Source organism: Gopherus flavomarginatus, chromosome 3 (genome assembly GCF_025201925.1).
Source record: "Gopherus flavomarginatus isolate rGopFla2 chromosome 3, rGopFla2.mat.asm, whole genome shotgun sequence".
In the NCBI taxonomy this organism is placed as follows: domain Eukaryota; kingdom Metazoa; phylum Chordata; order Testudines; family Testudinidae; genus Gopherus; species Gopherus flavomarginatus.
In genome coordinates this window covers 130350022-130369444 of record NC_066619.1, presented here as the reverse complement: position 1 = coordinate 130369444, position 19423 = coordinate 130350022, and the positions used below count along the sequence as shown (strand labels likewise).

The 19423-nt window shown below is 41.5% G+C and overlaps 1 protein-coding gene across 10 annotated transcripts in view; it reads right to left on the bottom strand.

Moving 5' to 3' along the window:
- The window catches only part of DNAH6 (dynein axonemal heavy chain 6), a 228254-nt gene that overhangs the window by 47582 nt on the left and 161249 nt on the right, over positions 1-19423 (bottom strand). For all 10 annotated transcript variants that reach the window (XM_050944316.1, XM_050944319.1, XM_050944320.1 and 7 more), the window contains 2 exons: positions 8534-8698; positions 5368-5435 (listed from right to left, as the gene is read on the bottom strand). In XM_050944316.1, coding sequence (XP_050800273.1) covers positions 5368-5435; positions 8534-8698 — 233 coding nt within the window. The remainder of the gene's footprint in view (positions 1-5367; positions 5436-8533; positions 8699-19423) is intronic.

The window sequence follows — 19423 nt, the reverse complement described above, 5'->3', positions numbered from 1 at the left end:
CCAGCAAAGCACTTAAACACGTGCTTAAATCTAAGTGCACATGTAATTCCATAGTCTTTAAAGGAATTACTGTACTCACATGCTTACAGTTAAGCACAGGCTTAAGATATGTGATGAAATGGGGCTTTATAGATACACCCACAAGATAAATATTTATGTAAAATCACTCTTTATAATTTAAAAATGCATTTACTTACAGTCATATGTAAAGAAACTAGATATAACTGATAGAACATCAAATAGTAATAGTTATTTTAAACATAATTGTTAGTCAGTTATTCAGAACAGCAAAATACATCTGACCCCATCCACCCAAACAAGATGGTTACTTACCTGTATTGTTATTGTTGTTCTTTGAGATGTGCGTGCAGATATGAATTCCACCTGGTGTGTGCGTGCCCAACACACTGAAGCCAGAGAACTTTGCTTAGCAGTACCTGTACAGGCAGTACCTGTACTGGCACCTTCTGATCCAAGTAGCCCCTGCCCAGGCTATCTAACAGCAGCACCACCCTGACTGGGCTCAGTTCCTTCGCACTCAAATCCAAGGCTGGAGACTCCGAAGCAGTGGGAATGGAGGGCACGTGGTGCAATATATGTCTTCATCCACATCTCAAAGGACAAGTAGTACAATGTGGGTAAGAAACCATCTTTTCCTCTTCAAGTGGTTACAGATGTGTATTCCACTTAGGTGACTCACAAGCAGTACCTGTAAGACATGGGACTCAGCGTCTACTTAAACAGTGACTGCAGAACTGACATCCCAAAGCTTGCATCTGACCTAGATGCCATGGTAATAGCACAATATTTGATAAAAATATTCATGGAAGATTCATGTAGCAGCCCTGCAAACGCACAATACTGAAACATCGCTGAGAAATCAGATAGATGTCTGTTGGGCTCTCACTGAGTGAGCCCGTTAAGTTACCCACCTGGACATCCTCTGTGCAGAGACCAGCTGACCTTTCGTTTGACAAAAAGTCAAGGTGTTGAATGAAATAGTTTAGTTCTTTCCAAATAGAACACCAAGCACAGCCTCACATCTAACATCTGGATATGCTGCTCATTTGCATTTGAGTGTGGCTTTGGAAAGAATATAGGCAAGTACATAACTTGCTTAAGGTAAAACTGAAACCACAAAATCTTTGGCTATGGTCTTAAGGAAGCTTTGTCTCTGAAGAACTGATTATATGGAGGTTCTGCCATTAAGGCTTGTAATTCGCTGACTCTTATTGTGGATGTTATAGCCGCAAGAGGAGAGACAACAAGCAGGTTGCTATCGGCTCAAACAGAGGACCCATGAGGGCAGCCAGCATAGTATTAATGTCCCAGAATGGGACCATTTCCTTCACAAGTGGAAACAGATGGACAGTATCTTTCAGAAATCTCACTACCATGGAATTTGAGAAAATCAACTTTCCTTGGATCAGAGGATGGAATGTTGAGATTGCCACCAAATGAATCCTCAATGAACTAAGACCTAGACCCAAGGAATTCAAATATAACAGGTAGTCCAAAATGTCCTGAACACAAGCTGACACGGATTAATTTCCCTTAGATCTTGACCAAACCAAATAAGTAGATGGTTTTCTACTATTAAGCAGGATCCTCTGAACTGCTTCCAAGCATTTCCCTACCTATGCATCTAGCCATGTACCATCTATGCCGTGAGGTGTAGACTGCTCAACACTGGATGAAGAACTTAACCATGCTGCTGAGTCAGCAGGTCAGGAGGCAGATGAAGAGATGTGGGAGGTCCACAACTTATATGCTGCTCTTGATCACAAAATCAAATAGGCTGCTTCCCTGAAGATGGAGGAGGATAGGCTGGTTGGCTAAAACTAGATTCAGAAGATCTTCTCCTCTATGATGTCCTTTCCTGGGGAAGTCTTGCAGCCTAGCAGCGTGACATTGCTAGTGTTATTGCTGACTTACAAAATGACATCCCTTTGTGGTGTAGATAGAAACTCCCAGAAGACTGTAAAGTAGCTCAAGAGTCCTTAAAAGAATGTAAAGTCTCTTCAGTTCTCTCAGAAAACAAAAACTGACTATCAAATGGTAAGTCCTCTATGGTCTGTGGAGCTTCAGGAGTTAGGCCAGAGATCCGTAGCCATGAGGTCATCCTCATCGTCATAGCTAGAGCCAGATATCTGCATGGAATATCTGCTACATCCAGTGCTGACTGTGAAGACGTCTTGGCCACCAAACAGCCCTCTGCAATAAATGCCTTAAACTCTTCCAAGAAGAATTCTGGTAACTTGGCATCTCAATTTGCAAAGTCATATTTAGACAATCACACTTCCTGGTTGGCAATTCACATTTGCAACAAGGTTGAAAACACTTTTCTCCCCATCAAATCTAACCTTTTAGACTCTCTCTCTTTAGGTGTAAATTTATATCTCCACTCCCGTATCCTCTCATTTGCCTCAGTCATAACCAGGGAATTAGGAAGTGGATGAGAGAAAAAATACTTGAAACCTTGCCTGAGGACACAATATCTCTCGTTAGTACGCTTAGCCATGGGTGTTATAGATGCTGAGGTACTACACAGAGATATGGCAAGCTCCAATATCACTTCATTCATAGGAAGAGTGACTCTCTCAGGAGCTGAGGAGTGAACAATATCCACTAACTTTTGGGTGTTCTCCTGAAAAAACTCAGCCTGAATACCCAATGACGATGCTGTTAATCTCAGGAGCTCTTGATAAGATTTAAAATCCTCCAGTTCCATGGATTTAGGCACTGTAGCATCATCTGGTGAAGAGGCAGAAGAGGGAAGTGGAACTACTGGAATCTCTTGTGGTAACACATTTAACTGAATCAACGGATCAGGCTGCACCAGGTCAGAGGAAACCCCCTTAGTCTGTGGCTGTAGCAAAGGTGGCTCACCTGGAGAGACCATTTGAGGAACAAGTGATCTAGTCCTGGACTGAGCAGACGATCAGGACCTCGCTGAATGAAGAACCACCCACAGATTCCTAGTAGGCTACAGTGGATAGGGATACAACATTAGTGACCAGTAGGAGATAGGCCTGGAAGCTTTGTCCCTACTGTAGGAGTGGAACCAATCCTGGTACCAATGGTGATTCCAGGAGGTCTTGAAAGTCTCTGAGTGGTACTAAAAAGGCAAAGGAGAGGAAGACATTTCTGCACTCAAACCTGAAGTTCCTTCCAAGCCGTCTGTAGTAATGGAGGAGCTACTCCAGAGGGAGCTAATAAACAGCCTGAATCATCTGCAGTCCAACACACTGGCATAACTGGCACCGATGATGGTACAGTCAAAGGCACTTTGAGTGGAGGTAAATGTATCCACAAACATGTGGTACTGAAGCAGGAATCGGTACCAAACACAAAGCAGATGGAGACTGTGCTGGAATTGTTGTCAGTACTGAAGATAGCATCTGCCCTCGGTACCAAACAGGGCCCAGGTCCCTGTAACCCAGGGCCCTGTGTATGAGGCACAGCAGACAACTGTGCTGGCAATAACACTAATCTGACCACCAATCCAGGAGGTGCTGAGGCCACCGAAGATGAAGTCACAACAGTTGAATTTTCTTGACTAAGTGGCAAATCAGGAACATGCACATGCATCTGAGGAAGTGGGTATTCACCCACGAAAGCTCATGCTCCAAAACGTCTGTTAGTCTATAAGGTGCCACAGGATTCTTTGCTGCTTTTACAGATCCAGACTAACACGGCTACCCTCTGATACTTGAAATCAGGAACAGATGGGCACAGCAATTTCACTGCTGCATGATACATTGGTGTTGTGGAGACTGTCGGTTCAGACACCACTGTCTTCAGTACTGGACTCAATGGACCCCCCACAGGATGGTACCGGAGTTGACAGTGCGGAGTCTAATTAATCAGGCATTGGTACTGGACAGAGCATTGACAGCCCAGCTCTATCCCATGTACCAGAAGACTAACGCTACTGGTCTGCACTCCTATATAGGGAGGAGACATTTCTTCAAATTCTGGAGCAGACCAGGTCTGTCTTTTGGGTTCTCCTTCTTCTGGTCCCCAGAGGAAAAGAATGGTCCCCCTTCCTCCTGGGCAAAGAATCCAAGTCCGTAGGTGCAGCCTCATCTGTAACAGCTCAGGAGCTCTCGAGGGGGGCTGATGGTATGCAGCAGTCCACAGCTCCACAGCAGGCCTCATTATATGCTCCATAATGTGCTGCTTCAAACACAAGTCCCTCACCACCTGCATTCTCTTAAATGACTTACCTGGGAGTTAGCATCTTTCCTTAATGTGCCTTTGCACAAGGAACAATACACATTGTGCGAGTATGAGTATGGGTCACTATGAGGGATAGCAACCCCACATGAAGGACAATGTTTAAAACCCAGAGAAGGCAGCATGCTGGGCTAAAACTCTATTAAACACACTAAGCTAAACTAAATCCTAAGGTACTACTAAACGTAACCAAGTATTTACAGAAAAAAACTAGAGAAATACTGTGATGAATAGGGTGACCAGATGTCCCAATTTTATAGCGACAGTCCCAATTTTTGGGTCTTTTTTTTAAAATATAGGCTCCTATTACCCCTCACCCTCGTCCCGATTTTTCACATTTGCTGTCTGGTCACTCTAGTGATGAAGAACATGAAGTGAGACACCACTCTGACTCAAGCCACAGGTGGAGAGAAGGAACTGATGGGGGTTGGGGCAGCATCACCTTTATATAGCTTGGGAAGGGGCTACAAGGGACAGAGGGCATGAGCGCTGCTCCAGTGGGTACTGCTAAGCAAAGTTCTCTGGCTTCAGTGCATTGCACATGAATACATGAATGTAATACAAGTCTTCTCCCACACTGAGAAGAACCCCATGTTCTGGGTGTATTTCTCACTTTAAAATCAATGCAAGTCTGATCTTGTCCTATAACCCAGAGTATATATAGGATATTGTAATTTGGTATTAATATAAACAATTATCACATATGTCACATCTGCATAATCAATGTTCATTATATGGGCTTGATTCAGCTCCCCCTAAAGTCAAATAGTGGGTTATGACTTTTAAATCTAGACTATTAGACACAGTATTAGAAAAAGATAAGTAATTATGGATCCTGAGTTACAAATAGCTGATTCCTATTACAATACTTTACAAAGAGATGACTCCTACTACAATAATTAAAGAATTAGATATATCTATCCCAGCATAAGATGCTTTAGAAAACATGCATACTAAGGCAAGAAATAGGTTGTTCTTAAGTTATTGGTGATTGTGACTTGGTACTTTACATAAATATGTGGGAAAACATTTTCTTTATTGTTTTCCTCGTTTATTCTCTCCTGGTGTCACCTTAAACATTTAAAAGCAACTACTGTGAAATAAATAATGGGAATAAAAGTTATAAACCTTAGCAGCTGATCCTCCAGGCCAGATCTGGTTACAGTGAAATTGATTATAGTAACTTTAATACACACCTGTAGAATAAATACAACAAATGACACAAATTATTTCTATGTAGGTTAATACAACAAAATAAGGGGTTTAGTTAAGAATAATAATGGCACCCACAGCGAAGGTATAGTTATGGCTGAGAAGGCTTTTCCAATCTAAACTTCAATTTACAGCTGTTCACAACTTATTCAAAAATTTCCATTTGGGCTGAAATTTCACATGGCTGGTTTATGTCCAAAAGTGATTTTTTGGGAGTTTGATCAAACTTTTGGAGGGATCGGAGGAGGAAATAAAAATATGTTTTTCACTGTGCACAATAACTGTTCTTGTAATCATTTCCAGTGGCATAACTCAAAAAAGGCTGAAACTATAAATAGGGCCCTACCAAATTCACAGCCATGAAAAACGCATCACAGACCATGAAAACTGGTCTCCCCCCATGAAATCTGGTCTTTTGTGTGTTTTTACCCTATACTATACAGATTTCATGGGGGAGACTAGTGTTTCTCAAATTGGGGCTCCTGACCCAAAAGGGAGTTGTAGGGGGGTTGCAAGGTTATTTTAGGAGAGTCGCAATATTGCCACCATTACTTCTGTGCGGCTGCCTTCAGAGCTGGGCGGCCGGACAACGGCAGCTGCTGACTGAGGACCCAGCTCTGCAGGCAGTAGTGCAGAACTAAAGGTGGCAATACCATACCGGGCCATCCTTGCTGCTGCACTGCTGCTGGTGGTGGCTCTGCTTCAAAGCTGGGCTCCAGGCCAGCAGCTGCCAGTCTCTGGCCACCCAGCTCTGAAGGCACTGCTGCCAGTAGCAGCGCAGAAGTAAGGTTAAAAGTATCAACACCCCTTCCCGCCCCCCTGCACAATAACCTTGTGATCCCTCATGACTCCTTTTTAGGTTAGGACCCCTACAATTACAACACTGTGAAATTTCAGATTTAAGAAGCTGAAATCATGAAATTTATTATTTTTTAAATATTATGACCATGAAATTGACCAAAATGAACCATGAATTTAGTAGGGCCTTGTGGCAGGGTGCTGCTGCAAACACACCTAATCAGCCCCTGCCACGCCAGCCCCAATCAAGGGGGATCGATTGTCTGCCTGATAATTGACAACACCTGCCAGCCTGATAGGCCAGGCACTACAAAGGTTGGGAAAGAGTCAGAGGGAGCGGGACAGCCAGACAGAGAGGTCAGTTAGAAAGAGAAGTGGAAGCTCTCTAGCCGATTACTGACCTGGCCTGCGGTAGATGAAAAACCTGCAAGGATTGTGTATAGTTGGACGCTGGTGGTGGGAAAATGCTTAAAGAATAAAGGACATGGGTGTTGCACAAAGCTAATGTCTCCCTGGACTTATCTGGGAAGGCAGCTGGGCCTTCAGAAGAGGGGCTGGCTGTGCACACCGTGACAGGCCCTAACTATAAACTTTGAATTTTACATGAAACCAGTCTGCAATGACTAGTATAAGGGATGGCAAGTTTGAGAAAATATAGCTATAAAGTACAAAAGTCTTGAATATTTGAAAAGTACCCTGAGGCATGCACAGTAAGAAACAGTGATCATTTTTAAGCCACGATCTTAAAGAAGGATGTGGCATACATATGTATGTGGCTGTTTAAATACATACAAGAGTTAAGTGCCTAATCACATACGCTGGTCTACACATGCAGGGCTGGATTTGTAGAAGTGCTGAGCAAAAACATTTCCGATCAACTTCAATTGACGTTGTGGTGCGCAGCAATTCTGAAAGTCAGCCTGCTACAATTACTTAAAAGCTGGACTAGTAAGAAAAGGAATTTAGTTGTCTTTCTCCTGGGGGGCTATGAACATAAATAAAACATGCCTTTAAAGTGCTACATAAGAACAAAGAATGATTATAACCAGTTGACTACACTTTGGAATAGAAGGAACTCCTAAATTCCTGGCTTCCACCCTAGTTCTTAGTCCTTTAGGCCAAGAGCCCTATTGGGGCATCTTTAATTTCCAGTGACTGTCAAATTAACTGAGACATAGAGGGCTTAGGTGACTTGGCTACTGTCACACTCCAAGTCAACACTAGAACCAGGATCTGAATGGAGGTCTCCTTATATTCTGGCCCCTGTAGCCGACACTGCATCTTTTCAGACCTAGGTTTCTACTGTTAGGCACTTCAACAGATTGCTTGATTTTAAAAATGCTTTCATAATAAAGTAACAGCTGATATTATGTGTGGAAACTGGATGATACAACATATAAATACAAAATACAGAATCATATGAACCTCAAAATAAAGTAACAGAATTATGAAATAAAATGTGTATCAGTTGCCTGCAAGTACTTCCTTAATCAAAGCAATTACATCACAGTTACCCCGTCCTACACCATCCAACATCTGCCTAGACCTCATAGCTGTCTAGAAAGGGATAGACAGCTGTAAATTTTCTAGGAAATCCTACTAGCTGTGCTACCCTTTTTGCAATGGGGTTTTTGGGAGGGAGTTGATTGTGGAGTCTCTCACTAGTAGCAGATTTTCAGAGGAACTATTAATGAAACAATCCCCTTTCAGACACTAGGATCTCCCAAGAAAGCCTCCACAGGTCCTTCAAATAGGCCATACAGCTTGTCCATTAGTGAATGAAGGTCTTCACTGGAAGTCATGCTGTCATGTTGTTAATATTTGAGAAGCCATGTGACAGAGCTCTCCCCTCCAGATGGCAGGATCTTCTGGAAGACCCCACATACAGGACTCCAACAACAGACACACAGGACCAGTCTCAGTGGCCCTGTATTCTGAACCTCCAATATGGGACACAGCAAAATGGCTGAGCCCTGAGGCATAACAGCCCTGGTGATGCTGTGCAGCAGGAGCAAACCTCTCTTTGTCAGAACGGTCGATACGTCCATGAAAGTTTTCACATACACTAGCATGGCCATGTTGGACTCTACTGTCCTACATTCACTCTTGGAATGAAAGGACATGGTTTTTTTTCTTTTCATCTGTTTTAAAACTTTAATTATAAAAGATACCAGCTGAGCCTTGGGAAGGTCTGTAATAATGTGGGCCAACATAAGTTGATAATGTCCTTCTAGTAATATTGATTATGATTTGTATGACATTAATTTAGAATGCTGCATCATACCTCTGGAAGGTAGTGTGGATTTGGTAGCTTAGTTGTCATGTAGAACCTAAAGTTTCTGTCATAATCAATGTCAGAATCTCCAAGGCGAATAAGCATTCTTCCACCAGAAACAAAGGTCTGCTTCAAAAGAACAGGCTCCAGTGCAGGGTCCAAGATTTCATTCAGCTTTAGAAAAAGAAACCAGATTAAGGTATTTTCTACATGTAACTGGTAACTGAAATACTTCATTACTAAAATGAAAAATTAAATTAACACCCTCCACTCTATGCAAGGAGAATAATAATTATTATTATTTATGATTTGTATTACTGTATTGGCTAAATAAATTTGTTAGTCTCTAAGGTGCCACAAGGATGCCTAGTTGTTTTTGTAGTGGCTAGGAGCATAGTCATGGACCAGGACTCCACTGTGAGAGGTGCTAAACAAACACAAAACAAAAGATGGCCCCAATGATATTCTTCTGTTCACTTATTATTCTCTGCTTTTCTAGTTTTTGTTATAGGATGTGGCTGGATTTTCAAAGGAGCCTAACAGAGTTATGTGCCCAAATCCCATGGATATTAAACACACTCCAAATTATGCATTGTTTTTTAAACAAGAGAAAGCCTACATGTTTTACCTCAGAACTCTCTCAGAGCACAAATCAGTGATGAAACAGAATTTAGACAGTGTTAAAGCAAACACATAGCGATAGAAGAAAATATTCTTTACTTACATGAGAACTGAAAGTATAAAACTAAGCCCTGATCCTACAACAATTTAAACACATGCATAACTTCATGCACATGAATAGTCACACTGAAGTCAATGGGCTACTCAGGTACATAAAGTTATGTACATGAGAAGGTCTTTGCAGGATTTGGGCCTAATTTATTTTTCTGGTCACAAAATTCCAAACTCACTGTACATAATTTGCATATGTTCAACCACAGTTCATTATGATACATTAGCAAAAAAAAAAAAAAAAAAAAAAAAGAAAGGCATGAGACATTTATAAAATAGTCATGTCCCTTTAGAAACAGAATGGTAATGAAAATGTTATTTCCAAAACTTGATCAAAATATGGGAAGGACCCATATACTCCTGCTTCCTAAGACTCAATGGGCTCAATCCTGCAAAATGCTGAGCACTCTAGCTCAATCCTGTAATGCACTTGTTTAACTTTAAGCATGTGCTTTAAGTGTTTTGCTGGAGAGTGCTCAGCACCTGACAGGGTTGTGTCCAATAACGGGATTCTCTTGCCCACTCTCACTACTCTTAATTATCTGTATTATGGGCCCAGGTGCCCCATTCTTCCTGTATCTCTGAGTGGTTATAGTCAAGACAGAGCTTCATCAAACTATGGGAACCAGAAACAGTAAACTGGGTAGAATTAGGGTCCTAATTCAACAGAAGACTTCAACATGTGTTTACATCAATTCTATTTAGCAAAGTAGTTAAACACATAATCAAATTCTTTGCTGAGGACTATACATATGACATTCAGTCACAGGAAAATGCAAGGATAACACCTGTCCCTTAGTTTAGAGGATATGACTATTTTTTTCTTAGTTGACATGAAGATATGGGGGTTCCATTGGATCCGTGTTTGTTTCTAGTAGGGATGGGCAAGAGTGCTTTTTTCACATACGCTCACGGATCTCAGTACATTTATTTGTGCCTTTGGCACTTCCAGATCTGCCGACTTTCAGGGCAAGGTGCAGGGCATATGTGTTCACCTTGCACTTTTCTGCAAGGAATGATTGAGTGTGTCTTGGGAATTCTTGGACTGGGATGGGACTTTTTGTTTACATTTGTTAATATGCAAACAAAGCCATGTTTTCTATTATCCATTAGCTACTGGACATATTATGGTGTTGTGGATTCTTTTTTTTAAATGAGTATACAGATTTTTAAGAGGCACATTTATAAAAAGTAAGAAAATAAATCAAAATAAAGAAATATATTTGAATTTCGAGGGAGTCATGAATCATCAGATCCCAGTGCCATATATATCATGCCAATGAATACAGCATTGAATTTTTACCTCTGGTATTGAAAACTGACAAACATATGACACATTGGTGGACATTCACTTATGCACATCTTTTTTTCCCCTGCAGTTACTGATCCTGACAGCTACTCAAATCAGAACCTTGGTATCAAGTCAATGTGTACTGACTGCTTAAAGTTATAGCTGTGGCCAAAGGAACTAGGAATAGCTTCTCTGACATGCTTATGGGATTCAAGAAATTTCTGTCTGTGGGCCAAATGAAAATAGTATAACTGAGGCTTAATATATCCGTGAACAATTAATTGTATGTGCTGCTGTCACTTTAAAAGAAATTGCTGGGTAACTCACAAATTGGACAGTTATTCCTGCTGAATAAACTACAGTTCTGTGGCACCACTGTCATGAAATATGGGCTATAGCCACAGACACTTTGTCATGGGTGATTTCAGTGCTTGTGAAAGGGGAAAAAAGTGTGTTTTAGTCAGACCTAGTAACAAGTCTATAGCAAGTCTGAAGTTTAAAAATTAACTCAGTATTGAATTATTCAAGCGCAATAAAATCTTACGCTCAAGGGAGGGATATTTTACTCTGAAAGTTCTGAGTTTAAACTCACTGAGTTCCTACCTAGGGCATAATCAACTCTGGGTAGACAGAATGGAAAATGTATTACATGATCATTTCCTTTCTGTTATTAATATCTCTACTAGTCCTTTATTCAGTACTAATCCCTCTGCAATGGCCCCTTAGGCAGCTGAGCTCATTGCCTAGCAACCTATTCACTCGGCTGGGCCCCTCATCATGTACTCCCAAATCCATTTAAATAATTTCTCAAACAAGGTTTGAGATGTTAGTAAAATTCTAACTTCAACTTCACTTAGGTCTGAATGTGTGTGTGACAGACTAGTGAAGATGTTAATCAAGGAAAACAATTTTTAAAAGGTAACAATTTTCCCATCCTTCATGCTAACACGTACACTGACCCTTTACTCAGGGATGTGGCAAGTAATAAGATTCTCAGGAGGAGGGAAATAAAAAGATGAATATAAAGATAAATAATCCATGCTCTGGTGCTAGGAAATGGAGGCTTTTTTGGGGTGGGGAGAAATGCATTAAACACCTGAAGAGCTATCTTACAGTGCTTTATGAAAGACAAAGGAGTTATATCCACGTTGTGGCTTTGCAAGTTTCTTCGGAGTTTACTATTGAGCTTTGCCCAAAACATGGCTGCTAGATATTCAGTGATTTTAAGACCAGAAGGGATCACTGTGATCATCTAGTCTGACTTTATGCCTAACATAGGCCATAGAATTTCACCCAATAATGCCTGCAACTAGCCCAATAAACTTCTGGTTGAACATGGAATAGGAAAAAATATTTGGTTTAACAGAAGCTGTATATGCCTTCCTGACAAACCTTTTAACTGTCTATCCAGAGACTATTTTGAGACCCTGGCTCTTACACATTGTGAATGAAAGGAAACAAACAGGTGATTTTGTGAGTGCTTTATTATACTTCGTGTGTATGAGCTTCTAAACACACATCCCAACTGTGCTAAAGCTTTTGTCTTGTGCTTTGGCCACAAACAGACAGAAGGTATAATGCTGATGGACATCTTTCTACTGAATGACAGAGGATATAAATTAAAATCTTCTCTTCGAAAATAGGGTGTTGCACTGAAAGTGTTGCCAGTTGAGAAATTCATCACGCAGATGTTATGGGAAGAAATGGTTACTTATTTATATAGTAAATGGTGTTCTTCAAGATGTGTATCCTGTATACATATTCCACTGTTGGTGTGTGCACATCCACTGCACATCCTCACACCATCAACTGAGGGCATAAAGGGAGGGGCTGCCTCAACCACAAACCAGTTCTTTTGCCACCTACAGAACCCAATGTCAAAGATTGAGTAGTGGGGCTGGAGACTGAGTCATAGAATATGTATACAGACCACATATCTGGAAGAACAACAGTTACTGTGCAGGCAAGTAACTATTTCTACTTCTAATGATGAGCTGTATACATATATTTTATTGTTGATGACTTCTCCTCCACCCTCTCAACAAGCAGTGACCTTGCTGGAGGTGGGTACCAGGAGTTGTTGAAGAGTAAAGCACAATTCTGCCAAATTTTGCATTGTCTCTGAAAGCCTGTACAATTGTGTGCTGCTGAGTGAATGTGTGGATGGAGGACCAGGCTGCTGCCTTACAAATGTCCTGAGAGCGGCCATCACAGTGGACCAAGCTCTCATTAAATGATCCATTATTTTGACAGACAGAGTCTTTCCAGTCACCTGATAACAAAATTTGATACATGTGGAAATCCAATTAAAGATCGTTGGCTCTGAGATAGTTTCACCTTTGGTCCTTTCTTCTATATGCTACAAACAGTTTAGGAGACTTTCTGAAGTGCGCAGTTCTGTCAAGACAGAACGAAAGAACTCTGCTTACATCCAACTAATGCAGCTTTTGCTTTGCTTTTATATGCTCTGCATGAAGCTTAGGGAAAACAACAGCAATGTGAATAGATTTAATTGAAATTCTGGAACCACCTTTGGTAAAAACTTAGGGTGAGATTTCATAGAAACTTTATCCTTATGAAAGACAGTATAATAAGGTGGTTTGGCTAACAATGCTTAACAGCTCTCCTGGCTGATGTTATTGCTACTGTGAAGGCCACTTTCACAGAAGGATGAAATAGAGATCAAGTGGCCAGTATCCTTCAGACATTCAGCAAATGCAGCCTCCTCTCTTCATCTGAGAGGCATGTGGTTTTAGAAAAAATACCAGTAAGTGGATGGTTTGACTCTTATGAAACTCGGTTCCACTATGCATGCTTTCAGTTAGCTGACTTGTCTAACGAGTGTTACAATGATTAGAAAGGCCACTTTCATAGTCTGATGGGCCACAGAGCATGTGGCTCAAGGTTCAAAGGGAGGTCTGCTGAGACGAAAAAACAAAATTGAAGTCCCACTGGGGTGCGAACTTCACCAGTGGTGGAAAGGGTCAAAGAAGCCCCTTCAAAAATCTAGTTTGACAGGGTGAATGAAGATCATGTGGTTATCAACAGAACATAAGAACGGCAGTACCAGGTCAGACCAACGGTCCATCCAGCCCAGTATCTGTCTACCGACAGTGGCCAATGCCAGGTGCCCCAGAGGGAGTGAACCTAACAGGCAGTGATCAAGTGATCTCTCTCCTGCCATCCATCTCCATCCTCTGATGAACAGAGGCTAGGGACACCATTCCTTACCCATCCTGGCTAATAGCCATTTATGGACTTCACCACCATGAATTTATCCAGTCCTCTTTTAAACACTGTTATAGTCCTAGCCTTCACAACCTCCTCAGGCAAAGAGTTCCACAAATTGACTGTGTGCTGTGTGAAGAACTTCCTTTTATTTGTTTTAAACCTGCTGCCTATGAATTTCATTTGGTGACCCCTAGTTCTTGTATTATGGGAATAAGTAAATCACTTTTCCTTATCCACTTTCTCAACATCACTCATGATTTTATATACCTCTATCATATCCCCCTCTTAGTCTCCTCTTTTCCAAGCTGAAGAGACTTAGCCTCTTTAATTTTTCCTCATATGGGGACCCTCTCCAAATCCCTAATCATTTTAGTTGCCCTTTTCTGAACCTTTTCTAGTGCTAGAATATCTTTTTTTGAGGTGAGGAGACCACATCTGTACAAAGTATTCAAGATGTGGGCGTACCATGGATTTATATAAAGGCAATAATATACTCTCAGTCGTATTCTCTATCCCCTTTTTAATGATTCCTAACATCCTGTTTGCTTTTTGGACCGCCTCTGCACACTGCGTGGACTATCCACGATGACTCTAAGATCTTTTTCCTGACTCGTTGTAGCTAAAATAGCCCCTATCATATTGTATATATAGTTGGGGTTATTTTTTCCAATGTGCATTACTTTACATTTATCCACATTAAATTTCATTTGCCATTTTGTTGCCCAATCACTTAGTTTTGTGAGATCTTTTTGAAGTTCTTCACAATCTGCTTAACTATCTTGAGCAATTTAGTATCATCTGCAAACTTTGCCACCTCACTGTTTACCCCTTTCTCCAGACCATTTATGAATAAATTGAATAGGACTGGTCCTAGGACTGACCCTTGGGGAACACCACTAGTTACCCCTCTCCATTCTGAGAATTTACCATTAATTCCTACCCTTTGTTCCCTTTTAACCAGTTCTCAATCCATGAAAGGACCTTCCCTTTCAACTCATGACAGCTTAATTTACGTAAGAGCCTTTGGTGAGGGACCTTGTCAAAGGACTTCTGGAAATCTAAGTACACTATGTCCACTGGATCCCCCTTGTCCACATGTTTGTTGACCCCTTCAAAGAACTCTAATAGATTAGTAAGACACGATTTCCCTTTACAGAAACCATGTTGACTATTGCTCAACAGTTTATGTTTTTCTATGTGTCTGACAATTTTATTTTTAACTATCGTTCCGACTAATTTGCCCGGTACTGACGTTAGACTTACTGGTCTGTAATTGCTGGGATCACCTCTAGAGCCCTTTTTAAATATTGGAGTTACATTAGCTAACTTCCAGTCATTGGGTACCGAAGCCGATTTAAAGGACAGATTACAAACCTTAGTTAACAGTTCCGCAACTACACATTTGAGTTCTTTCAGAACTCTTGGGTGAATGCCATCTGGTCCCGGTGACTTGTTAATGTTGAGTTTATCAATTAATTCCAAAACCTCCTCTAGTGACATTTCAATCTGTGACAGTTCCTCAGATTTGTCACCTACAAAAGCCAGCTCGGGTTTGGGAATCTCCCTAACATCCTCAGCCATGAAGATTGAAGCAAAGAATCCATTTAGTTTCTCTGCAATGACTTTATCGTCTTTAAGTGCTCCTTTAGTATTTTGATCGTCAAGGGGCCCCACTGGTTGTTTAGCAGGCTTCCTGCTTCTGATGTACTTAAAAACGTTATTACCATTGGAGTTTTTGGCTAGCTGTTCTTCAAACTCCTCTTTGGCTTTTCTTATTAAACTCTTGCACTTACACTGGCAGTGTCTGTGCTCCTTTCTATTTGCCTCACTAGGATTTGACTTCCACTTTTTAAAGGAAGTCTTTTTATCTCTCACTGCCTCTTTTATATGGTTGTTAAGTCACGGTGGCTCTTTTTAGTTTTTACTGTGTTTCTTAATTTGGGGTATACATCGAAGTTGGGCCTCTATTATGGTGTCTTTAAAAAGGGCCCATGCAACTTGCCTGGATTTCACTTTAGTCACTGTACCTTTTAACTTTTGTTTAACTAACCCTCTCATTTTTGTATAGTTCCCTCTTTTGAAATTAAATGCCACAGTGTTGGGCTGTTGAGGTGTTCTTCCCCCCACCAGGATGTTGAATGCTATTGTATTATGGTCACTATTTCCAAGCGGTCCTGCTATAGTTACATCTTGGACCAGCTCCTGTGCTCCACTCAGGATTAAATCTAGAGTTGCCTCTCCCCTTGCGGGTTCCCATACCAGCTGCTCCATCAAGCAGTCATTTAAAGTACTGAGAAATTTTAACTCTGCATTTTGTCCTGAAGTGAAATGTTCCCAGTCAATATGGGGATAATTGAAATCCCCCACTATTATTGGGTTCTTAATTGTGATAGCCTCTCTAATTTCCCTTAGCATTTCATCATCACTATTACTGTCCTGGTCAGGTGGTCAATAATAGATCCCTAATGTTATATTTCTATTAGAGCATGAAATTTCTATCCATAGCGATTCTATGGAACATGTGGATTCGCTTAAGATTTTTACTTCATTTGAATCTACACTTTCTTTCACATACAGTGTCTCTCCTCCCCCTGCACGACCTGTTCTGTCCTTCCGATATATTTTGTACCCCGGAATGATAGTGTCCCATTAATTGCTCTCAGTCCATCAGGTTTCTGTGATGCCTATTATATCAATATCCTCCTTTATCACAAGGCACTCTAGTTCACCCATCTTATTATTTAGACTTCTAGCATTTGTGCACAAGCACTTTAAAAACTTGACCCTGTTTATTTGTCTGCCCTTTTCTGATGTGCCAGATTTTTTTTATGTGACTGTTTATCATCTGATCCAGCCCTTACATTATCCTCTTCCGTCCTCTGTTCCTGACTATAACCTGGAGATTCCCTATCATCAGACTCTCCCCTAAGAGAAGTCTGTGTCTGATCCACATGCTCCTCTGCAGCAGTCAGCTTTCCCCCATCTCCTAGTTTAAAAACTGCTCTACAACCTTTTTAATGTTTAGTGCCAGCAGTCTGGTTCCACTTTGGTTTAGGTGGAGCCCATTTCTCCTGTATAGGCTCCCCCATCCCAAAAGTTTCCCCAGTTCCTAATGAACGCAAACCCCTTCTCTCTACACCATTGTCTCATCCACGCATTGAGACTCTGAAGCTCTGCCTGCCTACCTGGCCCTGAGCGTGGAACAGGGAACATTTCTGAGAATGCCACCATAGAGGTCCTGGATTTCAATCTCTTCGCTAGCAGCCTAAATTTGGCTTCCAGGACATCTCTCCTACCCTTCCGTATGTCATTGGTACCTACATGTACCACGACTACCGGCTCCTCCTCAGCACTACACATAAGTCTGTCTAGATCCCTCGAGAGAACTGCAACCTTCGCACCAGACACACAAGTCGCCATACGGTTCTCCCGGTCATCACAAACCCAGCTATCTACGTTTCTAATGATTGAATTTCCCATTACTAACACCTGCCCTTTCCTAGAAACTGGAGTTCCTTCCCCCGGAGAGGTAACCTCAGTGTGAGAGGTAACCCCAGCACCATCTGGAAGGAGGGTCCCAACTATGGGAAGGTTTCCCTCTGCTCCCATTGACTGCTCTGCTTCCCCGGGCCTTTCTTCCTCCTCAATGGCACAGAGGCTGTCTGAGCAGAGGTGGGACAATTCTACAGTGTCCCGGAAAGCCTCATCAACATACCTCTCTGCCTCCCTTAGCTCCTCCAGTTTCACCACCCTGGCCTCCAAAGTCCATACGTGGTCTCTGAGGGCCAGGAGCTCCTTGCACCAACTGCACGCATACGCCACCGGCCCACAAGGCCGGTAATCATACATGCTACACTCAGTGCAATAAACTGGATAGCCCCCACTCTGCTGCTGGGATTCTGCCTCTAGTTTGACAGGGTGAATGAAGATCATGTGGTTATCAACAGAACATAAGAACGGCAGTACCAGGTCAGACCAACGGTCCATCCAGCCCAGTATCTGTCTACCGACAGTGGCCAATGCCAGGTGCCCCAGAGGGAGTGAACCTAACAGGCAGTGATCAAGTGATCTCTCTCCTGCCATCCATCTCCATCCTCTGATGAACAGAGGCTAGGGACACCATTCCTTACCCATCCTGGCTAATAGCCATTTATGGACTTCACCACCATGAATTTATCCAGTCCTCTTTTAAACACTGTTATAGTCCTAGCCTTCACAACCTCCTCAGGCAAAGAGTTCCACAAATTGACTGTGTGCTGTGTGAAGAACTTCCTTTTATTTGTTTTAAACCTGCTGCCTATGAATTTCATTTGGTGACCCCTAGTTCTTGTATTATGGGAATAAGTAAATCACTTTTCCTTATCCACTTTCTCAACATCACTCATGATTTTATATACCTCTATCATATCCCCCTCTTAGTCTCCTCTTTTCCAAGCTGAAGAGACTTAGCCTCTTTAATTTTTCCTCATATGGGGACCCTCTCCAAATCCCTAATCATTTTAGTTGCCCTTTTCTGAACCTTTTCTAGTGCTAGAATATCTTTTTTTGAGGTGAGGAGACCACATCTGTACAAAGTATTCAAGATGTGGGCGTACCATGGATTTATATAAAGGCAATAATATACTCTCAGTCGTATTCTCTATCCCCTTTTTAATGATTCCTAACATCCTGTTTGCTTTTTGGACCGCCTCTGCACACTGCGTGGACTATCCACGATGACTCTAAGATCTTTTTCCTGACTCGTTGTAGCTAAAATAGCCCCTATCATATTGTATATATAGTTGGGGTTATTTTTTCCAATGTGCATTACTTTACATTTATCCACATTAAATTTCATTTGCCATTTTGTTGCCCAATCACTTAGTTTTGTGAGATCTTTTGAAGTTCTTCACAATCTGCTTAACTATCTTGAGCAATTTAGTATCATCTGCAAACTTTGCCACCTCACTGTTTACCCCTTTCTCCAGACCATTTATGAATAAATTGAATAGGACTGGTCCTAGGACTGACCCTTGGGGAACACCACTAGTTACCCCTCTCCATTCTGAGAATTTACCATTAATTCCTACCCTTTGTTCCCTTTTAACCAGTTCTCAATCCATGAAAGGACCTTCCCTTTCAACTCATGACAGCTTAATTTACGTAAGAGCCTTTGGTGAGGGACCTTGTCAAAGGACTTCTGGAAATCTAAGTACACTATGTCCACTGGATCCCCCTTGTCCACATGTTTGTTGACCCCTTCAAAGAACTCTAATAGATTAGTAAGACACGATTTCCCTTTACAGAAACCATGTTGACTATTGCTCAACAGTTTATGTTTTTCTATGTGTCTGACAATTTTATTTTTAACTATCGTTCCGACTAATTTGCCCGGTACTGACGTTAGACTTACTGGTCTGTAATTGCTGGGATCACCTCTAGAGCCCTTTTTAAATATTGGAGTTACATTAGCTAACTTCCAGTCATTGGGTACCGAAGCCGATTTAAAGGACAGATTACAAACCTTAGTTAACAGTTCCGCAACTACACATTTGAGTTCTTTCAGAACTCTTGGGTGAATGCCATCTGGTCCCGGTGACTTGTTAATGTTGAGTTTATCAATTAATTCCAAAACCTCCTCTAGTGACATTTCAATCTGTGACAGT